The 25,196-nt window shown below is 44.2% G+C and overlaps 1 protein-coding gene across 8 annotated transcripts in view; it reads right to left on the bottom strand.

Moving 5' to 3' along the window:
- Positions 1-1,585: 1,585 nt before the first annotated feature.
- Positions 1,586-25,196, bottom strand: part of LOC112546777 (uncharacterized) — a 55,710-nt gene continuing 32,099 nt past the window's right edge. For 4 of the 8 annotated variants that reach the window (XR_012903583.1, XR_012903584.1, XM_075927807.1 and 1 more), the window contains one exon: positions 15,338-19,459. Coding sequence is in view for 2 of the 8 variants with exons in the window: in XM_075927807.1 (XP_075783922.1) it covers positions 19,428-19,459 (32 nt within the window). In the remaining 6 variants the exon portion in view is untranslated. Of the gene's footprint in view, positions 3,473-5,340; positions 19,460-25,196 lie in introns of those variants that run through there. The other 4 variants (XR_012903587.1, XR_012903588.1, XR_012903586.1 and 1 more) reach the window with 3 other exon arrangements.

The following is a 25,196-nucleotide window of genomic DNA, read 5'->3' as shown; positions in this document are numbered from 1 at the left end:
ATTGCAGAACTATTCACTGTGGTTTGTAACTTATCCTTTAAATCAGCTTCTGTAGCTAATTATTGGGAGATAGCTAATGTGACACCAATATTTAAAAAGGGCTCTAGAGGTGATCCTGCCAATTACAGACTGGAAAGTCTAACGTCAGTACCGGGCAAATTAGTTGAAACTATAGTAAAGAATAAAATTGTCAGACACATGGATGAACATAATTTGTTGGGGGAAAGTCAACATGGTTTCTATAAAGGGAAATCTTGTCTTACTAATCTGTTAGGCTGTGTCTACACTGGCATGAATTTCCGGAAATGATTAAAACGGAATACTATTCCGTTTTCAGTTTTTCCAGAAAAGGAGCGTCTACATTGGCAGGCTGCTTTTCCGGAAAAGCCCTTTTTCCGGAAAAGCGTCTGTGGCCAATGTAGACGCGCTTTTCCGGAAAAGAGCCCCGATCGCCATTTTCGCGATCGGGGCTTTTTTCCGGAAAAGACTACTGGGCTGTCTACACTGGCCCTTTTCCAGAACAGTGTTCCGGAATAAGGATTTATGCCCGAGTGGGAGCAGAATAGCTTTTCTGGAATAGCGGCTGATTTTGTACAGTAGAGCATCGTTGCTTTTCCGGAAATTCAAGGGCCAGTGTAGACAGCTCGCAGCTTATTCCAGAAAAGTGGCTGATTTTCCGGAATAAGTGGCCCAGTGTAAACACAGCCCTAGAGTTCTTTGAAGGGGTCAACAAACATGTGGACAAAGGGGATCCAGTGGATATAGTGAACTTAGATTTCCAGAAAGCCTTTGACAAGGTCCCTCACCAAAGACCCTTAAGTAAATAAGTTGTCATGGGATGAGAGGGACGGTTCTCTCATGGATTGATAAATGGTTAAAAGTCAGGGTAGGAATAAATGGTCAGTTTTCAGAATGGAAAAAGGTAACTAGTGGGGTACCCCAAAGGTCCATACTGGCACCCATCCTATTCAACTTATTTATAAATGATCTGGAGAAAGGGGTAAACAGTGAGGCGATAAAATTTGCAGATGATCCCAAACTGCTCAAGATAGTTAAGACCAAAGCAGACTGTGAAAAGCTTCAAAAAGATCCCACCAAACGAAGTGACTGGGCAACAAAATGGCAATTGAAATTTAATGTTGATAAATGTAAAGTAATGCACATTGGAAAAAATAATCCCAACTATACATACAATGGGTGTGTCTAGACTACATGCCTCCTTCGACGGAGGCATGTAGATTAGCCAAATCGGAAGAGGGAAATGAAGCCGCGATTAAAATAATCGCGGCTTCATTTAAATTTAAATGGCTGCCCCGATCTGCCGATCAGCTGTTTGTCGGCAGATCGGGGCAGTCTGGACGCGACGCGCCGACAAAGAAGCCTTTCTTCATCGGCACAGGTAAGCCTGGTTTCACGAGGCTTACCTGTGCCGATGAAGAAAGGCTTCTTTGTCGGCGCGGCGCGTCCAGACTGCCCCGATCTGCCGACAAACAGCTGATCGGCAGATCGGGGCAGCCATTTAAATTTAAATGAAGCCGCGATTATTTTAATCGCGGCTTCATTTCCCTCTTCCGATCTGGCTAATCTACATGCCTCCGTCGAAGGAGGCATGTAGTCTAGACACACCCAATATGACGGGGACTAATTTGGCTACAACTACTTGAGAGAGATCTTGGAGTCATTGTGGATAGTTCTCTGAAAACATCCACTCAGTGTGCAGCAGCTGTCAAATAAGCAAACAGAATGTTAGGAATCATTAAAAAAAGGATAGAGAATAAGACAGAGAATATTTTATTGCCTCTACATAAATCTATGGTATGCCCACATCTTGAATACTGCATACAGATGTGGTCACCTCATCTCAAAAATATATATATTGGCATTGAAAAAGATTCAGAAAAGGGCAACAAAAATGATTAGTCGTTTGGAACGGGTCCCATATGAAAAGAGATTAAAAAGACTTGGACTTTTCATCTTAGAAAAGAGGAGACTAAGAAGGGATATGATAGAGGTCTATAAAATGATGACTGGTGTGGAAAAAGTGAATAAGGGAAAGTAATTTACTTATTCCCACAATATTAGAACTAGGGATCACCAAATGAAATAAATAGGCAGCTGGTTTAAAACACACAAAAGGAAGTTTTTCTTCACACAGTGGATAGTCAACTTGTGGAACTCCTTGCCAGAGGATGTGGTGAAGACTAGGACTTTAACTGGGTTTAAATAAAGAGCTGGATAGATTCATGGAGGTTAGGACCATCAATGGCTATTAGCCTGGATGGGGAGGAATGGTGTGCCTAGCTTCTGTTTGTCTGGAAATGGATGAGAAGAGAGGGATTACGTGATGATTACCTGTTGTGTTTCCTCTCTCTGGGGCATCTGGCATTGGCCACTGTCATCAGAGAGGATCCTGGTGAGATGGACCTTTGGTCTGACTCAGTATGGCCATTCTTATGTTCAGCTTCTGACAATTTGACATAAAAACATGGTGCTGGAACTAGCAGCCAGGCGGATGGGCTGCATTGGGTGGGGCAAGATTGGCTAACGTCACTTATGCTGGCAAAGCAAACCCATGGCCTTTGATTGCATTTCCCTTTCTGGGGAGTGAGTGGGACCCTTAACCCCTCTGTTAGGCAGTGTGAGTCTAGTGGTTAGAGGAACGGAGTAGGAGTTGGGACTCCTGGGCCTACCCCTAACTCAGGGACTGTCTTGTTGCCATGGTCTTTAGCGGATCCCTGTGGGCCTGGTAGGCAGACTGCAGCACTTTCATTGGGAACATCTAAAAAATGAGGCTGTTAGCTGCTGGGTGCCTCAGTTTCCCTCTTTACAGTGGGTGGTCATGACAGCTCTCCCCCTTGTACAATGCCTTGCAATCCTTAGGAGGGCATGATCGCTTTTTCCCCAGGAAGGGACGGGTTCCTGAAATCCCCACAGGTAATGGGATGCTCTTTTGAAAAGGCAGCGCCCATGTGCATGAAATACCCCCAAGGCACAGACAGGGAATGCCCACACATGCCACCCTGCTGGGGGCTCCCCGTGGGCCAGACCTGGGCAGCTGCGAGCCCCCTATGTGAACAGGTTCAGCAGAGCAGGCAGTGGGCAAATTGCATCCTATTGTGACTTTGCTTTTCTGGGCTGGGGTCTATGCTGATCATGCTGCAGGGGTGAATTCAAGGCTGTGACACCACCCCACCTCCCCATCCACTGCAAACTGGGTCTGGTCCTGTCTCTTTAAATATGCAAAGTAGCTTGTCACCCAGACCAATGCTGTGCTGTTAATAACCTCCTGACAAGAGGTGTCAATGGGTAATTGACAGGGAGGCAGGAGAACAGAGCTACAAGAGTCTGGGGGCTAGGTGAACAAGATCTCTCCCTTCCTGCCTGACTCTCCTATAGGGTTAGCAACTGGTCCCCTCCTTCCTCTTTCTTCCTTCTTCATTTATTTTCCACAAGGCTTATTTGGCCTCACAATCTGAAATAAAAAGGGGAAATCATGGATGATTTAAAAGAACAACCAGAGCAAAATTAGTAAATCCTATAAAGACTTTTTAAATTCATGTTTCTTTTCTTCCTGTGTCCTTGATACTCATATTTTATCTGCTGACATAATTCAAAAAGGAAACATTACTGAGATCATTCAAAGAATTCTACACATTTGTGTGTCCAGGTTTTGGATTATACCTAGATATCTCCTCCCGTATGTGAGAGTGTAATGGGGTGAGAGGGCTCTCCTGCCACATTATTAACAAGCTTTTAACCCTTCCAAAGACCACTGAAGTTCTGCAGACTGGTTGTGGTTCATTAATTTCATCTACTATATATTTGAGAGAGTCTGTCTGTCTGTGTGTCCATCTGTGAGTTTGTTTGTACAAGAACACCTCCTAAGTAGTAAGAGCTAGGACCACCAAATTCGGTAGGCAGCTTCCTCTTCTCCTAACTTAAATCAAGGTCCGGGTTTGGTCGGGCCAGGACAATGGGATGTGTATGGAATGTGCAGGGGTGGCCCGTGGCTATAGGCGGACTCAGCCGCCGCCTAGGGCACCACTGCACGGGGCGACCGATGATGATGTCAGTCCATTGATGGCCCTGAAGGCGGGGGCACCGATCATGCACTCCGCCTGGGGCGCCAGCTGCCGCAGCCGGCCTAAAGCCGCTCCTGGGAACGTGATTGTTTCTCATAAAATGGAAAGGGTCTCTGCTAGCTGGGACAGTTATACTCCAGAATGACTCCAGAATGGGTTGGGGAGGGACAGCAAGAGCCCCAGCCCTGGGGAGCAGCGGTTGACCAATCAGCACAGCTCCCATCACCTTGGCCCAGCCCTGGCGAGCAGCTGCCAGCTGCCAGCTGCCCCTGCCATGACCCTTGCACTCCCTGCCCTGAGCTCTCCACACACCCTTCTCAGACTCCTGTACCCCCCACATTTCTGACCTTAGCAGCACCCAATCCCCTGCCCTGACTCCTGAACCCCCCACCCTGCCCTGAGCCCCCATACCTCCCAAACCCCTCCCCTGACTCCTGTACCCTACCCCTGCCCTGAGACCCTCCTTACCCCCTATCCCTGACTCCTGCACCCTCACACCTCCAGCCTCTTGCCCTGAGCACCCTCATTCCCAAACCCCTGCCCTGACTCCTGCACCCCCGCACTCTCAGCCTTCCGCTGTGAAGGACTCGAGCAATTCCGGGTAATCTTCTACTGATATCGATATATATATGAACACCAGAAGCAGCCAATCTGAAGGAGGAGGTTTAGATTGAGATTTATACTGCGTCTTTATTTATAAATTACCTATAAAGAAGGGGTGATATTGAGCACTATTCGAGGTTTTTGTGTTCTGTGGAGTGCAGATAGGGAGCTGCCCCAGGCATGAGCCCCCCATTCCTTGCCCTGACTTCTGCACCTCCCAACCCCTTGCCTTAACTCTACGCCCCCTGTCTCCTGCCCCGAGCCCCCCCACACCTCAACCTATTTATTATAGTAACTGTTATTATGGTACCCATTTATTGTGCTAACTGTTATTAATTTGTCTTTATAGTTCCCACCTCAGATCACACCTGGTTTGATACTGTTGTTTCAGTCTTTCTGACTCTAGACTCAACAAGAAAACAGTGTATCAGTTTACACACTTCCAAGGTTATCTTCATAACCAACAGGCTTGAAACATCAGATTTTCAAATGAAAACCAGAACAGTATGGTTATTGTCTTAGTCCTTTGCAAATCAGGCCACTAGGGGCACAAAGAAATCAGCATCCTCGTTATGCTGCTCTATCTCTGGACCATCCGTGGTAATAATAATAATAAACATCAAAGGCATCAATCTCAGAGGGCAGCAACACTGACCTTTAAGCAGCAGGAGGAGCAGCAGCAACAATGGTATAGGAAATTGGGAAAATGAAGATGCTGATGGAGTTAAACTGAATTTTCTTGAGTCTAAAAACAAGTGCAGCAGAAATTTCCTTTGATTAATTTGACAATATATTTTGTTGCTGTGTTTGCCCACCATTACATCAGTACTGTTAGAAGATGCTTTTTTGGGTGATAAACGAGTAAAAAGATTCTCCTTTTCTAAATAATTGTAAAAATATGAAGGATTCAGTAGCCTAGAAATATTTTTATTGGTCTTACACAATGCTGTGTCTTTGCCTTGCACGTTCTGATCTGTAGACCAAACACTTCTGTTCTGAGCACTAGCACAGTAAGTTTTCAGCAGGTGCTGGTCAAAAAACAGGAAAAAGAATTCAGTGTGAAATCTATATATTTTCCCAGCAAGTTGTTTGTCTGACCTTGGTTTTGCCAACTACTTGTTCCAGAAGCAAAATATTTCATTCTCAGACTCTTCTCTGTTACCTTGGAGATTATAGTTATTAGGGCTAATTAGTTCCCTTTTCCTATAGTCACAGAATTGTAGGAATGGAAAGGACCTCAAGAGATCATCTATTGCAGGCCCTGAACTCAAGGCAGGACTAAATATTATCAAGACCATCCCTGACAAGTGTTTGTCTAAACTGCTCTTAAAAATCTTCGATGATTGAGATTTCATAACGTCCCTGCCTAGGCAATTTGTTCCAGTGCTTAACCTAATGTCCATCTAAGCTGCCCTTACTGCAATTTGAGTGTAAGTCTGCACTGCAAGACTATTTTGGGATACCAGAGGTATCCCAAAATAGCTGCCCTGTGTTCAATAAACATTCCCGTTATTTCAAAATGTTTTTCAAAATAAAGGATGTGCTATTTCACAATCCCTGTAAACCTCGTTGCAGGAGGAATAAGGGATAGCTTGAAATAGCACTTTATTTCGAAATTTGGCACTGTGTAGACATGCCAAATTTCGAAATAGCTGATTTTGAAATAAAATCAAAATAAGATACGCAATTTGTGTAGTGCAAATTGTGTATCTTACTTCAATTTTAGAGTGCAGTGTAGATGTACCCTAACACTTTGCTTCTTGTCCTATCCTCAGAGGTTAAGAAATTTTTTTTTCCCTTCTCCTTGTAACAACCATTTATGTATTTGAAAATTGTTATCATGTCCCCTCTCAGGCATCTCTTCTCCAGACTAAATAAACCCAAGTTTTTCAATGTTTCCTCATAGGTCATGTTTTCTAGACCTTTAATCATTTTGTTGCTCTTCTCTGGACTTTCTCCAGCTTGTCCATGTTTTTCATGAAATGTAGCACCCAGAACTTAACACAATATTCCAGTTGAGGCCTAATCGTCATGAATAAAGCCTAATTTTAGAGTAATCCCCTTAGCCCAAGGTTCCCATTATTCATCCCCTGTGGGCAGAGGACTGGACTCGATGACCTCCTGAGGTCTCTCTTGAAGCCCTAGGATTCTAGGATTCTATACTGAAATCAGAATATTAGCTCCTTGTCAAACTGAACAACTGGTCTGTCATCTATAGGCTACATGTTTGTGCACATCAATCTATAAAGCCAGATATTCAGACCTTGATGTTGATGTAAGGGTCCAGTGCGGAAGCAATGTGTCACATCTTCACTTGGGCCAGCCTCAGGGCCGGGCAATCCGGGCGTAGGCCCAGGGCGCTGCAGCCAGGGGGTGTGACTCAAAGGGCTCTGACCCCACCGCTCCCCTTCAGCTCCTTTTTCCTGCTGGCCGGTTTTTCTCCTTCTTCCTGCAGGCTCGGATGCAGGGGCGCAGGGGGGTGCGAAGGGTGCACACGCAAGTCAGCAGGAGGGGGCTCTGCAGCTGCCTTCCATGTGGTCTGTGGATTGAGCTCAGCTTCTCTCCTTGCCCCCACAGTGGGGAGTCCGTGCTAGTGCTGCAGCCTCCCCCGCCTCCCACATGCAGTTAGAACACCAGCGCCAGCTTCCCGCAGTGGCGGGGAGGAAGCCCCAAGCCTCGCTGTGCGATTCGCCTCCCAGGGAAGAAGCGCTCCCCCATCTCCCCAGCTGCAGCACTAGCCAAATGGGTCAGGCATAATTATGTAATTAATAGTGAGTTTCCATTAGCACTCACTATTGGTGGTCTGTGGAAAGGTTTACATGGAGCCAGGGCCAAAAAGTTTGAGAACCCTGGGCCAAAAAGTTTGAGAACCACTGAAATGGAGGAATAGAAAGGGGTGCCTCTGAAAGACTGCCCTGGGCTACCTGCTGCTCCACAAGAGCCCAAAGGGAGATCTGGTCTGTCACCACAGAGGTGAAATCACCGTGTCACACCGGTGGAGATGATAGACAAACTCTTTCTGAGTCTTCCTCATCCAAGCAGTTGATGATTTAAACAGCATGTTAAGATTCCAGGTGAAAACACTTGGCCCGTCCACAGGGAGGCAGGATGTATCATCCCTTTTCAGAGAAGGTTGTCATGACTTGTGTGTGGCTCTGTGAAGAGGTGAGATGTTTTGACTTCCAGTTTCAAGGGACTTGTTTTTCTGTCTTTGGGCTGCATATTGCCTAGACCTGAATGGAGTTATTAGCTGTGACAACGCATTTCTGAGTTATTCCGACACACAAACTGAAACCTGTGCTAAAGACCCCAAGTCCAGTGAGAGAAAGCATTACTGTTAGAAGAAGTCAATTCAAAGTCTCTCCAGTTTTCTTCAAAGGTCGCCTCTACCAGGCAGTGGGGCTTTGACTGATTTGTCCCTTATATTTTTGAAGGGTGACTAAATGTTAATTGGATCTTCTTGGGGAATGTCAACACATTGCTTTGGGCCCAATCCTAGCTTAAAATGTAAATTGGATCAGGCCCTTTTTAAGCAGGTTGGGAAGTGGTCTCATTTGGCAATTAGAATTAGGTGTTGTTTACATAATAAAGGCATTGCCATCATGGGATTGACATGTACATTTCTCAGTAGCTTTACATACAAAATAGCCCAGCTCCATTGAGCTTCATGGGAAATGGACCTTTCAAACAGTGATGGGGAGGGTTAGTGGCATGGCCTTCTCCACCCTGTAGTTGTCATGGTTAGTTCAGTATTGTCGTTCTGGCTTGTAGAAACAGAGGACACTTGATAGTTTTGCAACTCAAACAACGCAGTTGCAGTCCATCTCTTTAGGGATGTAAATTCCCATTCATCATTTAACCAGTTAATGTTGGGTCACACTAGGGCTGCCGCCAGCTTCCAGCCCCCTTGGATAAGCCACTGTCTACGGCAGGATGGACTCCCCACGGAGAGAGGCTGTTCTGGACACTGGTGCTGTCCCTACCTGCAGGACTCTTGGGCCCCCACAAACAGGGGCTGCTGCCATGTTTACAGGTGGCCCTCTTTGGGGCTGGAGCAGCACCCTACCTGCAGCAGAGGGGGAGCTGCTCCAGGCTCCTCTGATTACCAGTTAATTGGAGCTGATAAGCATAATCTGTTAAGAGGACTAAGGAAGTTGTCCCATGAAATTGTAGGATAGTTCTGGACGATTCCTAGGTCCTGAGTCAAATGGGGCTCCATGCAGGGCCAGACGGAGGCATGGGCGAGCTGGGCAGCTGCCCAGGGGCCAACCGATGAAGGGCGCCTGATGGCAGCTGTAAGGGGCGCGCAGCATCCAGTAAGAGGCGTGCCTGGCTCCCGCAGCGCTGGCCCGCAGTGCCAGCCAGCAGCGCCCTTCCCCCTACGGCTGCAGGGCCCTGCATGGCCCGGCGCGTGCGCCAGCAGTGCTGGCCAGGCCAAGCTGGGAAGCACATGCGCTGTGCGCTCCAGGAGCAGGCCCCGGGCTGCACACCAACAGCCGTGACCGGCTCGCACATGCGCCCTGCTCCTGGGGAAAGCACTGTGCGCCCAGGCCCAGGGTGCCAAAAGGGCTCGGACTGGCCCTGGCTGCATCTACACCACAAAGTAACAGGTCTCGGATGCTGGATCTCATCTTGAATCGAGGTTAGAACCCTAGTGCTGCAGTGTCATGGGACCCTAGGTCTGGGGCCTGGGTTAATGCAATTGCAGGATAGTTGCATGGGGGGCTCCTATGGTGCCCAAACCCATCCCTATTGGTAGAGGACAGTGGGAGGAGTTCTTAGAGGGGTCACATAGCATGCTTTAATTCCGGGCATGTGTCCATCTTGACCTGGGAAGTACTACCCCAGAGGTCGGACTTCCAGTTGCAGCTGGGCATGGCTATTGAGCCAGGGAGTGTGGCTAATGTGTCCGTATTTTTGGTTCAGAAAATATGGTCACCATTCCTATAAGTCATTTCTGTTTCTTATTAGTGTGCTCAGAGCATTGGCAGTCCCGTGTTTGAGTCTTTGCATTGGGATACTATGGCAGAATGCACTTATTATATGCTTATCTTTAAGCACGTAAGTCATCTCATGGAAACCAGTAAGATTGCCCATGCACTTAACTTTAAGCATTTGCTTGAGTGCTTTGCTGGATAGCTCCTGATTTACTTCCATACCACAGTCAAACATTTTCTCTACATTTTCAAGGCTCTATTTAAATCAGCTCCTTCCTTTATCTTATGTCTCTAATACTTTCCCCTTCTTCTAACCTATGTTATCAGCACATCTTTCCTTGACACAGTGCTCATTTCCTTCTCCTGTGAGCAGCTGTTTGTCCCATCCCATGACTTCCTCTGGGCCTGAAATATTTCCCCTCATCATATGAACCACAACGCCACACTGTTGCCCTTCACATCCTCCTCCAGACTCCTTTTTGTCAGTATTGCACACTGTTCACACACACACAAACACACACCCTCAGCTTTCATGCTGAACAACTTTCACAAACCCTAACATGTTAACCTTTTGGATTTTTGGACTTTTTTTTAATCAAGAGGACCTAACAAGGTGTGTTCATAATATTAACCACCTCTCATGTGTGGTCACTGTTGTAATGCGCTTCCTCCTATACTATCTTGTCCTTACCACAGGGTTTTCAAACTTTTTTTCTCACGACCCAGTTGAATAAAATTGTTATTGCCCATGACCTAATGTAATTATATCTTTTTACTAGAGTGCATGCCCCAGGGTGAGGCCACAGGGATGAGGGCTTTGGGCATGCGGGGGATGAAGGCGTTGCCTGGGGGTGTGGACTCAGCTGGGGCTAGAGTTGAGGGGTTTTGGGTGCTGAGGGTTCCAGGCTGGGGGCTGGGTAGAAGAAGCAATACAGGGGGGTGCAGACACTGTCTGGGTGTGCAAGCTATAAGATGGGGGGATGAGATGTGGGATGCAGGAGGGGTTTCTGGGTTTGGGGAGCTCATGGTTGGGCCTGGGGATTGTTGGAGTATAGGCTGACTGCCAGTAGCTCCTGGTTAATGATGCAGTGGGAAAGTAAGGCAGGTTTCCTGCGTGTCCTGGCACAGCAGACTGTACTGTACCCTGGAAGTGGCTAGCATCAGATCCAGCTCCACCTCAGACTCTGGCTCCACACTCCCATTGGCCACTTTCTTGGCTTGTTGGAGTTGTTGCTTTTTTGGGCTTCATGAGTGGAGGCTGCTTTGTTTGAATTTCCCCACCAGAGAGTGTGATTGCCTAGTCCCCAGGGCCAGTGGGGAGAGGCTAAGGCTCCAGGTCAGCCTGATTGACAGGAAACTATAGGATAATGAGAGAAAGGCTTCAGGGAACCAAACGCAGGGTTGGGAGTCAGATTCCATGCTGCTTTTTCCCATGTCTCAGTCACAGTCAGACTCACACAGAGCAGAGATTCAAACTCGGACACCTGGGAGTTCTCCTGGATGCTATGAGTCATTCCTGCCTACCACCATGAGGAGCTACAAATAAGGAGGGCGATAGGCGTGGAAGGGAGTGTGTGGTTGGAGGTTGCTTGCTGGTTTGGAGGGTGCATGGGAGACTGGGAAGTAGATGGTGTTTGCCTGTCTACCATGTAGTGTTGGCCTGGTGGGTGCTCTGATGGGAGTTTGTTGGTTTGGTGGGTTTAGGGGCATTGGGTTGGGTGGGGTTTTTTGTCTGCTTACTGCTCTGTGTCTGGATTTTTTTTAAAAAAACATCCCTTTCGAAGAATGTCTTGTTTGGGGCGTATTTATCTGGAGTGGGCAATGCCAACCAAAAAGGGAATTGACCTTGTTTGAGGGGTTTGTCACCGGGCATCACCAAGCAAAAATGGACGGAACTCATTCTGGGCCTGTTTTGAAATAGGACTGGCTTCCTTTTTTGGTTTCTTTTGCTTTTGTGTCTTGTGAGAATTGGCTACTCGCCTCCACCTAAGAGCCAGGCCTGCTTCCAGGGAACAGTGTCAGAACAGGCAGGAAGCTGGCTTTAGCACCCCCCGCTGGTCACCTTGTCACGCTACAGCAAAGTGACCCAGTGCCTGAATTTCCACAACCCAGGACTGGGTTGTGACCCGTACTTTGAAAACCACTGCCTTACCAAATCCCTTTGTTAGTGTCACTTCCTTTGCTGTGCAAATTCTAATGTAGATTGTAAGGTCCCCTAGGGATCTGTCATTATTTATCTATCAAGCACCATGCACACCCAGAAATGTATAGATAATAAAAATAATAATCTGATAACCCAGTTCCTGTTATCTGTACAGTGTTGGCAAAATTCTGATCTTAGTTGTACTACTTTAAGCAGAGTAATGCCACTAAATTCAATGAGGTGGGATTAGAGATCATAATCTGGCCATAGGACAGAAAATTAATAAAATATAAAACATGCATGCCCCACCTCTTACATAGCCAAACTATGCATAAGCTCATGTTTAGCACCAGCTTCTTCATAACTATGAAATTAGCAATAGAAGAATCTCCAAAGGTTCAGAATTTGAATGCTTACGTGAATTAACTGGACCTGCAGAGGACTCCATTAAGCTGTGCAGCTTTCTGTCCTCAAACAATATATTCCACTTAATAGCCCTTGTAGCAGGCTCTGCCCCATAGCCTTTATACCTGGTGGTGTTTTCTTGTGGGGAAGAAATTGTGGGTACCCTTCTAGGGCAATTTTGGATCATGAACTGTTCTCTCTTTAATTGTCTTCAAGGCTACTAGTCCCAAACTCAATTCCTAGATGGTCTTTTGGGGGTGATTAACAAAGGATTGTACCTGCTGTGCAGATAGATTATTTTATTTTTCTGGCTGGTCCAAAGATAGCACACAAAATACACTGATTCCTTCTGGGAAATTAATTAAAACCGTTCCTGCTCACTGTCAACAGCTCAGAAAGTAGAACCCATCAATCAGGGCCCTAAAGCGGAACAAATACCATGTGAATTACACAGCCAATCTCAGTGACCTCCTCAAAAATTCAAAACTAATACAATTTTGAAAATTTACTGCATATTTTTCAATTCAGAATCATGTTGCACATTTTACATTAAATTTCCATGCAATCTTTAGAGCTTTCATAAAATAGTTTCAATTTTGTGAATATTATGCTTGCTCAAAACCAGCCAAATAACAGCAGAAAACTTCTCTATGAAAATGTGGCCTAGTCCTTTCTATGGTTATTTACTGAAATCAATGGGAGATTTTCCAAAGTAAGCTGCCCAGTGCAGCTCTCAGCAAAGAGAAGGGAGAATGAATCAAGGACAGCTTTTTTTTTTTCTCTTTTACAATTCATAAATAGGCATGTCATAATTTATAGTTATTTTAGGATGGGATTTTTATAAATGTTCAACATTGGCTTAAGTTTGATCCCATTCAAGTCACTGGTGGAGGGAGCTCTGTCCCCCAAACTTCAGTATGCTGTTCTACTTGTTTTAAATGAGAAAGCCCTGTGTCTGATAGGGGTACAGTGGGAACTGTGTATAACTACCCTGGATGGTTCTGTGGATGATCATGGGCAAGCCACAGCATAAGAAGTATTCTGGGAGTGGAAGGACAGCCTTGGGGTGGGCTGTCTAAATTACGCCAGATACCTCTTTGGATCCCAAAGAAGACCAGATTCCAGTAGTATAAAGGTGGGTTAAAACCACTCTATTTTCCCCACTACCTATCACAGCATAGACTGTCACCCTGGGATTTTTACTACTCACTTCAACTGGAGCAATATCTTCAGAATTCTTGAAAACTCTTGGCCTCTGTAACCGCCCCACCCCCCTTTTATCCAGAAAAAAGGGGGGTAGAGGAGTGTGGGTCCGGTGTCCCTGGTCCGACCCACCCTCAGTCCAGTCTTGGGATGTCCGGCCCTCTAAAAGTCGGGCTACTTAGCCCCTCTCCGCTATACACTCACGTCGCTCAGCCTCCCCACAGGGAGGAGGAGAAAGGGGGGCCCGGGCCCACCCTCACTCATGGGCCCCAGCCCAGGGCCCTAAGGACTTGGACTGCTTGACAGTCTTGGTCCGGTTGATGGGGTTGCGCCCCTAAACGCGCCAGCCCACGGGCTAAATCACCGCTCTGCCCTGGGCTACTTCCTTTCTCCTTTCTATGCCCCCTCCCAGCAGCGTCCGGTCTCACCGGGGAGACAGTCCCGGGCGCGTACCACCTCCCTTGGCAGGTCCGCCCTCCTAACCTGTCTCCCCCCGTCCCTCTGCTGCCCAGCGGGTTTTGAAGCTCCCGCCACGCCGGGATGCTGACATACGTCCTGCCCTCTGCGCCGTCCGGCCAGCTGAGTCGCCCCTCTCCCTCTCAGCGCCTGCCACGGCGCAGCTCCGGCTGCGCCACGGCGCTCCCCCAGCTGATCCGCGGCTCTACTCAGCTGATCCGCGGCGCTACCCAGCTGATCCGCGGCTTGGGAGCAGCCGGCGCAAGGCCAGTAGGTGTTCCTTGGCCCCTCTACTAAGGCGCACACCCCCTGGGGCTTAGTGCAGGGTCTTGGTGCCCTGTCACAGCCTCTATGCTTGGCTTTAGCTTATGCAATTCTTCACCAGGGTCATCAGTGAAGGCAGGCTACCAAAGATAGGTTGTACTGCAAAAGTCATTTGCCTCCTAAAGCCTGGAACGGACCCAAGTCTAGCATCAAGCCAGTGTCCTACATCACTACTATTGGTGTGCTTCAAAGCCCTGGTGTGCTTCAAAGCCCTGGAGTGTGGCCTTGCCACATCCCACTCCAGGAAAGAGAGCAGAGGAGAAGTCCTCCAGGCAAGCTAGAGTGGCTGCTTCTGCTGCAGCCAATCAGGGCCCAGCAAACCAGTATAAAAAAGCTGCTGGAAGAAGGCCTGTCAGTTCCTTTTGGGAGCTTAAGTCAGACAAATGCAGTGACTGACTGGGAAAATAGCAGTACCTTGGACAGGCCAGTGTATAGGGTTGATTGCAGACCCAGCTGAAACTCAGGGCTGGTAGCTGAAGACCAGACATGGTGGATAGGGAGAATTGCAGAACCCTGGATAGGGTGCTGTGGGCATTTTGAGATAAAGCCCTGAAAGAAGGCAAGGATGGAGCAGGTCCTCAGGGAAATGGACCAGGGAGTGAGCAGCAGTGGAACAGTAAGGATTCACACTTAGCAGCTAACTCCTATTTACAGAGTCCCTGGGCCAGAACCCAGAGGAGTGGATGGGCCTGGATTCCCCACCCCTCCCAACCTCCTAGCAGCTACTCAAGGGGACATTCCATACACAGAATAGCAAATGTGTTTACATTCATACCCTACTGGTATCGAAATGAACTTCCAGGTGTTGGTTAGTGCTGTGTTGCCTGTAAACTTTTACAGGAGGACGCATTAATAATGTGAGTAGTCCCATTGAAGTACGGTTGTCACAGTTGTTTAGAACAGTTTATAAATAAAGGCCAGCTTTCTCTGGGATGTGTGAGAGAACTTGCAGGATCAAGATATATTTTTAGGTTAACTAGTGTTGTTATTCCTATTTTAATAGACCATCTTCTAACATCTCATGCTCAGTACAATAAAGGAGACTCAAAGAAAGCAACGGTGACAAAGAATAGTTAGAGCCAATTCCTTGCAGGTTTTGACTTTCAAAATGTTTGTATCATTTTCAGTTAAAAAAGTGGGAGAGGTAGCAACTGTGAGTGAGAGGTTCACCGACTGGAGTAAAGTTTCTTTTTTTTTTTTTTTTTTTTTTTTTGCCAACAGTAAAGAAATTATAAAAACAAATTCTTGGCTGGAAACTTAAAAGGATAGGTTTGGAATGTTATCTTAAAGCACACTACAATCTCAGAGCTCCTAGTCAAACCCCAGATAAAGCACTTTGTTTATATATTATCTCTTTCTACATAAAATGGATTCTATAATTGAAGAGTGTTAACTATTAATCCTGGTTTTGTGGATCACACATTAGACATTAGATTTTTTTCATACAAAATCTTTTATTAAATTATTTTCATGTTTATATACACATACAATTTTTGCAACTAGCAGTGCTAATTAAACAATAATAATTATATATAATAAATATAGAACTAATTCTCTTTATAATGTAAATTCTGAATATAGTAACATCACTGAACTCAAAGTTACTCAGGATTTACACCAGTGTAACAAAGCAGCATCTGGCTCTCAGTATATAGTAAAATGTTTTACAGTATACTTTAGAGTTGGTTTCAGATCTTATCTTTGCATTTTGTTTTAAGGAAAATCAGACACAGATCTGTCAGGATTAAACAAATGTTACAATTTGTTATCTAAAGTACAGCATTCTTGAAATATGCTTCCATTTATCATAAAAAAAGATTAGAACTGGACAAATATTCATTAGTATTTAGCATTGCTGGTGGCAGCAAAGGAAAGTTAGTGTCTTGCACCAGGTACAATGCCCTTGACAGCGTTATACTCTAGTTCTGTATGCGAAATCAACCATACAGAATACACATCTGAATTGTTATTTAAAAGGAGTTAATTAGGGCCCAATCCTTGTCCCAAAGACTTCACTGTAAATGCTAGTTAAAAGTTAGATACTAAAGATGAAATTCTGCTCCACTGGCATCAAGGACTAAATTCCCATCGACTCCAATAGGTTGTGGATTTTACTCTGCATCTGCAGAGTTTAGAAAAACCTATCAGGGTCATTACATTTGGATAATCATTTGCAAAGGAGATAATGGATTTTATTGTTTTAATAATGTTATTTGTGTCCTTCTTAGTTCTGCTTAGTAGTTTGCTGTTGCTTGTGACCAATAGCATTAAATGGTCTTAAAGTATTTGCATTCTCAAATGACAGGCAATAGATATTATAGGAGACGTGATTTAATTTATATGAACTTACACTATTTCTTGTGGAACGTCATCTGACTATTCACTCTTTAACTGTGGAAGTAAAAATGTCATGTGCTGACAGTTAGAATAATTGCTGTGCACAGGATAAAACTGAATTTAATGTTGTTTTCTCACTTCAGTTCTAAAATATAAGAGGATTCTTGCAGATTTAAGCTGAAACACACAGATAAATTCCTGCTCTGTGCAATAAAAATGGTTTATATGTTTTTCTGGTGCTAAAACATGTAGAAGACACAACTACTACCAAGAGATTTAAAAAAAAAAAAAAAGAATAGGACAATTTGGAAGGCAATACATTTTATTTTTATATCCTATTATTCTTCACATTGCTTTTTATTTTTGAAACTCTCCAAAGGCCCGGTCCAGTTCCCCATGAACAGGAGCCCTTCCACAGACTTTACTGGGAATTGGATCCAACCCGCAGAACTCTGCAGGCTTGAAGGATGAAAACCAATCTTTTCTCCAACAAGTTCAGTCAGTTGTAGGGCTCTGCCTTAAATGAACACTCTAAAGGGAACAAGAAGCCACCATCTACTCTTGCAGGAAAGAGGCAATTGGTCCAAATGTTTGTAAACTGAGATTATAACGAGTAATGCCATATATGTAACTGGAGCCACCTGTTTATACACGTAAATGGTGCTGGAAAAAGTGGGTACTTCCTGAATCTGGTCCTACATTCAGGGAGGATGGGCATACCAGTGGACAACCTAGTGGGTTTGGGATTTTCATAATAACCATTTTCTAAAATAAATGTTAAAATTGATCACATAATGCATCTAATGGACAGCAATTGCTTGCATAGGGCTACCTCGTGTCAGCAAGCTTGTCGTATTTGTTTGATAAGCTGTTTATTAGTATGGCTTTTTCTTCGGAATAAACATAGGGTGAGTGTTTCAAAGCATTGTATTGGTTTACCTCTGCTCCCGTTGACTTCAGTGGAATCAGAGTTCATCCATAAATATTTTGGAAAGTCCAAACTCTTTGAATTCTAGAAACAAAATCTTAATATGAAGATTCAAGAAGCTGAGAGCCACATAATAATGACCATAGAAGAAGGGGAAAATAAATCAGTGTAAAGAAAAGCAAGACTTAAATAAATACAGCTTTATAATAATATTTCCAACATCTGCCTTCTAGTAAAAACAAAATGATACAAAAGCCTGTAATAATTGACTTCTATGGAACCTGAAGATGTCCTGAAAAGGGAACAAGGTACAATCTGACAGAGCCCACTGTAGGCTGAAGTTTGCCACCAAAAGATTGAGAATGCCCATTCCAGTACTGCTTTTTTGCAGCTTGTTAGATCACACAGCTGCATTTGTAGCAAAACTCACCCGTCCAAAGTCTTCTAAGATAATTTTTTCTCCTGAATGATCTTGAACTGATTGACTGAACTTTTTTCATTATATTTGAAGAACTGGCTTAAGCTGGTATTGCCTTCTTTTGGACTGGTAGGCTTGAAAGCTGCCCACATGTTCACTGTTCTTTCTTTAACCATAATTAAACTGCTGAGCTGTGCTAAATATATATTTGTATTCTTGATTTTTCCCACTTAACATTTCCTAGTATCAAAGAGTTGCTACTTAGGGCAAGCAGTATAGGCATACTCTCCCCTTTTGGTTTGCTCATTTGCCTAATGCTCATTCTAGACCACAGAATATTGGTATAGATATATCTACCTCAGGGTATACTGGGTCCAGATCTAGCAAACACCTGATTGTGTTGTTAACTTTAATCATGTGAAGAGTCTTTGAAGTCAATAGAACTACTCGCACATCTTAAGTGCTTTGCTGGATTGGGGTTTAGGTGGGATTTCCTGTTGCTACTTTTGGCCCCTTTGTTTTGCTTTTATTCAGGTGGTTCGGAAGGATAGGGCAACAGAGAAACTGTTGCCTTAGTATGTGGTCTACCTTGTTTTCTTCTGTAGGACTCAACTGTGGTATGAATGTTCAGTCATAACTGGTTAATTTAGTGGTTGCAAATATTAATAATCATATTAAAAAAAACTTTAGATAACATATATTCAAGAAACTCAGTTCACAGGTGGTGAGCATGAAAACCTTTGAAGAGGAAACATTGGGCAAAAATGTATCTGGGCTATTGATAGAGATGGAGCTTTTGTAAGCACCCAGAATGTAAGATAGAGATCTTCACAGGGAGTTGTGTGAGCAGATGAAAAGTACATTATGATCTAACTTTTATTGTCTTTATAAAAAATACATATTGAAAACAGTTAAATGTATACACAGAATTTGGCCCTGGATCTGCTATTGATTATTATTTTTCACATTGATTAATAAACCTAGTAGTAGAGTACATAGTCTTCAGCTATGGGTAAATACACATTTTCCTTATTGAGGAGATAACAATGTACATTATGTCTAAGTAAAGAGAACTGCAAATGGAAAAAGAGATATGTAATATAGTGTATACAGTGCATCATACTGCCAGCCACGGAACTTCAGTGTTAAGTTATATTGTGTAAGTTGCACGGGAAGATACATTTATCTAAAGCATCATGATTTTATAGATCCATAAAACCTACATTTTTCTCTAGTTCTTTTTCTTAATTCCTTCTTTTAGTTAGACACTCAAAGAAAACCTAAAACCATAAAATAAACCTTTAACTGCTGCAGAAGGCTGGGTGCAGCTTTTATTACATATCTCTGCAATTAGAACTAATTTACTGCCTTGTGAGATGGGGGGAAATGTGCAAAGTTCTTCTTGGATAAATATACCTCTTTAAGAAAAGCATAGCTGCTCTGTAAAAGTTATCTCCTTGTATTCAGCAAGTATCAGGGTCATTCTTCCTGCTACATACCGCAGAGCATTAATTAATGGGCTTGCAGCTGGTGGTACCACTTTGGCTGCTTCAGCCCAGCCTCTTATTCCATATTTCTCAGGTTTGTATGACTAATCTTGGACCACATCCCATCGTTTTTGCCCTGAAAGTAGAAAAAGTACTTAAGTTTGCTGGAAAAATGCCAGTCTGTCATAGAAAGAAGTGTTGTTTCTTTGCTATTTTTATCGTTTATTCAAAAAAGAGAGAGACCATATTATATTGGCAGTTGTATATTTCTAATTGTCTTTCATATTATGTACTTCCAGACAAATCTCGTGTTTTTCTAGACAAGGTGCAGGGACTCTAAGATGCAGCTGAACCAGTATGGGTCCACTGCACAGACATGGTAGACAGGATTTGGCCATGTCATACAAATAGTTCCCCTCCAACACTCATGCACTAGCATGCACAAGAGATTGAAACAGGGCTGTAAGGGCACAAAGCTTGTGCATTCATGACTATGTGGATCCACAGATCATTGCCCTCAGTTGCTGGGCTTGCCCCTGCCTCTGGCTGAAATCCTGACCCCATGGAGGCCAATGACAAATTCCCATTGACTACAATGGAAGTAAGATTTCATCCTAAGGCTTGACCTTGAACTGCTAGCAGACTAGGAAAAGTTTGTGAACAATTGTTCATTTATTTAGCATGAGTCTATTTATTTAGATAACAAATTATAGCAGCAGTTCTGCTATTCTGTGATCTGGAGGGAAGACTTGTTTCACCAAGGAATTTTCCAGGCTACTTCACTTTAGGGTCTGGATATACAGGCAGTCCCCGACTTACGCGGATCTGACTTACGTCGGATCCGCACTTACGAACGGGGCTTTTCTCGCCCCGGAGCTCGTGGGCAGCGGGACCGCCCAGAGCGCAGCGGTCCTGCCACCGCATCCTCTGGGGCGAGAAAAGCTGCTCCGGGTCTCCCTCGTGTGCTGGGGGGGACTCCCCAGCACAGCAGGGAGACCCGAGCAAAGCCGCACAGGCGGCGGGACCCCGCTGCCCGTGTGGCTTTGCTCCTTTGCCCCGGAGCAAAGCCGCACAGGCGGCGGGGTCCCCCGCCTCTGCGGCTTTGCTCCTGTCTCCCTGCTGTGCTGGGGGGGAGTCCCCCCCAGCACAGCAGGGAGACCCGAGCAAAGCCGCACAGGTTGCGGGACCCCGCTGCCCGTGCGGCTTTGCTCCTTTGCCCCGGAGCAAAGCCGCAGAGGCGGGGGACCCCGCCTCCGGGGCAAAGGAGCAAAGCCGCACGGGCAGCGGGGTCCCGCCGCCTCTGCGGCTTTGCTCGGGTCTCCCTGCTGTGCTGGGGGGGACTCCCCCAGCACAGCAGGGAGACAAGAGCAAAGCCGTAGAGGCGGCGGGACCTCTGCGCCTCCGCGGCTTTGCTCGGGTCTCCCTGGTCTGCTGGGGTGGGAGGGGGCGCAGCTAGTGCGCCCCCCCCCAGCAGACCAGGCTTTTGTTGCGGGACGCCTGGGGTAGAGCAGCTGGGGTGCTGCCGGGTTGGTCCTGCGGGGACCTACCCGGCAATGCCCCAGCTGTTCTGTCCCAGGAGTCCAGATTCAGCCGCTGTTGAAACTGATCAGCGGCTGATTCCAGGAAGCCGGGGGCAGAGCAACTCTGCCTAGGGCTTCCTGTAGTCAGCAGCTGATCAGTTTCAGCAGCGGCTGAATCTGGAGCCAGTTCCGACTTACATACAAATTCAACTTAAGAACAAACCTATAGTCCCTATCTTGTACGTAACCCGGGGACTGCCTGTAGCTTTGTCCTTTAGCATGCCTTATAAGCCAAAGAAAAATAAATGATAACTGGCATCCCTGTTTTAATTAATATAAGCTACTGCATTACACTTAACATTGAGACCTTTCAATGAAAATCAACATTAAAAGAAAAGCCAGGAAATTCAAAGGTGAAAACTCTACTTTTAATTTACGATTGTTTGAAAAAAGAAAGACTTGCACCAAAATGTAACTACTTTGCTGACGCTCTACATACCAGGACAATGGGGCAAAAGCCACATCTACCATTAGCATCAAAGATGCTGGACAAAAGTCTACCTTAGTACCAGAGATGTCTCTTTGAAGTGGAATGTTTGCCCCCTTTCTGCCACAAGCACAGTGACAGCAAGGAGGACCAGAAGCAAAAGGACTTAATGTCAGTTGTAACTCCTTGTTAAGGACAACATCTGGAATTCAAGTCCTTAGTAAGCTTTCAGTAGAAAAACACCCCAAATGCTTAAATATGCTGGAGGAAATGCTGCACTGGCAATTTCCAGTTGCTCTCAAAACAGAGGCCAGAGGTTTCCCCCACGAAAGATGGTAGGGCCCTTCTCTCAAAATGACCACTGCCTCCTGTGATTCCCAATGGTATTAAAGGCAAGCTACCCTCAGAGAAAATATTTACTTTCTGCTGTTGGAGGTTACTATCATCCCTGTAAATCCATCAAGAAGAAAAATGAAAGAAAAAATAGATTGTGTCTTTAAAATCAGTTTAATCTAATCTGGAACTATCAGGTCTATTATGCACTAACCATAATTGAATGATTATTTCATGGTATCTCTCCAAGGCAGATGTAAGGTTGTTGAGATATCAAAATGCACAATTAATGCATCCTTAACATTTGGATTGCTTTTAAGTTTAATCTTAATTCTGAATAACCTAGGTTTGTAATGTTTGTTTTTTGGAGAATTCCAACATTCCTGTAATTTGTTTTATGCTAATATACTGTGATGTATCCTCAGCCTTAACTCCCTCTTAATGCATTTTTATTTTGGAATAACAGGAGTCCAGTTTAGCTTTTTTAGAAGAAAGTGAGTTAAAAGTGTTTGCTGGATCACAAACTGCTGCTGAAAAATCAACCAACTTTCTGCACAGAAAGAAAAGGCTCTTTATAATTATTTATTTTTTCCCTGTTCTGCCCCATTAATCTGTTTTCTTTCTCATGTTTCTCCTCTTCTTTTAAACTTGATGGTTTAAAAAAGCTGAATTAAGAGGCTTAAGTCAACTCTCATTTCATATAGCTAACCTACATTTTAGCTATACATTTTCCCTGTCAGCTGTTGAAGGATGTGTCTGTGCTGAGAAGGAAAGCAGTGGTATCTAGAGAATATCGGAATCTTTTTTTCCTCCAGGGAAAGTTTTAAGTGTTAGGCAGTTAACTGAAAATAAAAATATTTTGGCCAAAACCTGAAATACTTCAATTCTAAAATGACACTACAGCACCTCATGATCCCAATCCCTTCTATAGGTGGGGCTCCCAAAATGGACTACATCCCACTTCTTGATGCACCACAGCCTCTCATTTTGGTAAAGGGAGGAGGTGCAACATGGGAGATGAAGCCTGTCTGGGAAGCTTATCCCTGTTCAGTTTTTTGATGAAAAAAATTATGGCAGAGACACTTTTTTTGTAAAATATTCCACTTAGTCAAAAATCCAATTTTCTGTAGAAAAACAGTTCTGGCAGAATTTTCAACCGGCCATAGTGGTTTCCTAGTGGTTGGAGTGCCACTGCAGGAGGAGAGCTAGCACCCAAAGATAAGCACACCACTGTGGGAGGTGTAGGGATCAGAGCAATAAATCTCACAAGTTTGTTTAGTGGCTGTTAAATTTTCTTTTTAACTAGATATTTTCAAAGTTATTTTATTTCCCTGCTGTCTTTGCAGGTGAGTGGGGGGTTGTTTATTCTCCAAATTAAAATACTCCATACACATGAATGTTAGTAGCTTGAATGTCTCATTCTGGGCTGCCTAGGTTTTCACTTCCTGAAATGCTATTGATTTTCATTGATTGGATAATTAGGACCTATGAAAATCAGGCCCTTTTAAAGTACTTAAGGTTAGGCACCCATAATACTAGTCACTTTAGAAAATCTTGGTCTAAGATTTGACTGAAATCATTCTGCTTGGAAGCAGATCATCCAGTTCTTAACCATCTGCATGTACAGAGCACACACATGTAATCAAGAGTGTTATTAGTCAGCTTTGTACTCCTTTTAACTGTCTGTAAACACAGATTGGCATTCTCACATAAGAGCTAGTCATCCCTGCAGATTGGATGGCCCTGAGTCTATAATAATCTGCTTCCCCATTTCACTTTCCCATTCATGATCACTGAAAGCTGCAACACTTTAGGGAATTTGCAGGCCTGGGATGTTTTACTGAGCAATAATTTATAGCTTCTAACTGATGTCATTACTTGGCAGATAATGATGATCATTTTGAGGAATTAAGGATTCAGACCAAGTCAACAGCTCTTAACATTTGTAACTAATCATTCAGTTACTAGTAATGACCACCAGCAAAACCCATTTATCTTTTTCCTATCCATTTAAAAGTATTTTAGATTGGTTTTCCTTTTGGAAACCTGCTGCTGCCATCAAAGATTCTTTGGTTTGACTCTATGGATAATCAGTCCCATTTTATTTGATAAGCTTATTTTGGTTCCACTCATTGGTTGATGTTCTGCTGAAAGGCTACAAATTTTCACTTTCTCTCTCCTATGACACAGCTACATGAAAAAGGGAGGCCAGGTCTTTGGAGTAGAGGAAGAAGGTATTTAACCGAGTCAGTGGTACCACAAACATTGATTTGCTTGCATTGTGCTTACAGCTGTTGTGACTAATTTGTACCTAGATGAACATCATCAGTTCATCTACACCTGTATTTGGCAGGTAAGGAGCATTTTGGAGTGGGTTTAATAAGCTTTCTAATGCTTTAGTACCTGAAAAGGAGAAGTCTAGTAAATACACTTTCTTTCACTCAGAACCTGCTTTTTTGAAAGGTAAAGTATTCCCATCAGCTCCTAGGCCAGTGGATGACAGAGCATTTGCTGTGTTGTTTTTTTTAAATAGGGAACTTCCTTCCTACAGACATTCAACTCAGACCATCTCTGTCCAGTACAAAAATCACTTCTCTGGGATGTTTTAAGTGTTGTGTCCATTAAAGATGGTTCCATTCCCTTCTCTTCATAATTGTACTTTATTCTGTTTCTTAGGATTTCATTTGGCTTATACAATGTTTTATATTTCCACTACTGTTTGTTAACTATACAGCAACCTGGACTCCCCAGTGGTGGTGCTGGAGCGGGTAGTTGTGGAAATAATAAATATGACTTGTGGTAAGAAATGAGTCAGTTCTTGAAGAGGGAATAAAATAATTATATGGACTGAAACAGATGTATGGAATCCATGATAACACTCAGGTGCTCATATACACTGATGCCAAGGTGTGGAGTTTACTGCAAAATTCCAAGCTTTGTGCCTGGTCTTTGCTGCAGAATTGTGCTTCAGAACATAGACTTCCATTGTCTGAAAAGCATGTCTCAATGGCAGAGAATTGTGAAGAAATTTTTTACAACCTGAAGCAAGTGTAAACTAGTGAAAGTAGCATGAAACAACTACTCTAACTAGAGAGTTTTTCCAGCCATATATTTGTCAAGCAATTGACAAAAGAAGATGTGAAGCAGTCACATGTCCCATTTTATTGGAAAAAAACAACAAATGGTTTGGTAGCATTTATGGACTAACAAAACATGTAGATGGTATCATGAGCTTTCATAGGCACAGCCCACTCCTTCAGATGACTGGAGTTATGAATAGGAGATATGAAAACTCGAAATAAATAGAAGAGGGGAAGGGGAGGAGGGAGAAAAAGAAAAAAGGAAGGGGTGTGTGTGACAGAGCATCATTAAGTGTCTGGAGAATGGGTACTTAAACCTAAGCAGATAAAAATCAGTCAATAGATAGATTGCTAAGACAGGAAGGATACCACTCAGAGCACTGTTAGCACCTTCAGTGGTTATTAAGTAGGTAGTGTCCTAGCCAGCCCATATCACGATTGAGTCCATTAGCA

The sequence above is a fragment of the Pelodiscus sinensis genome, chromosome 4 (assembly GCF_049634645.1).
Source record: "Pelodiscus sinensis isolate JC-2024 chromosome 4, ASM4963464v1, whole genome shotgun sequence".
In the NCBI taxonomy this organism is placed as follows: Eukaryota; Metazoa; Chordata; order Testudines; family Trionychidae; genus Pelodiscus; species Pelodiscus sinensis.
The sequence above is the reverse complement of the archived record's forward strand: the minus strand, read 5'-3'. Positions and strand labels throughout refer to the sequence as shown.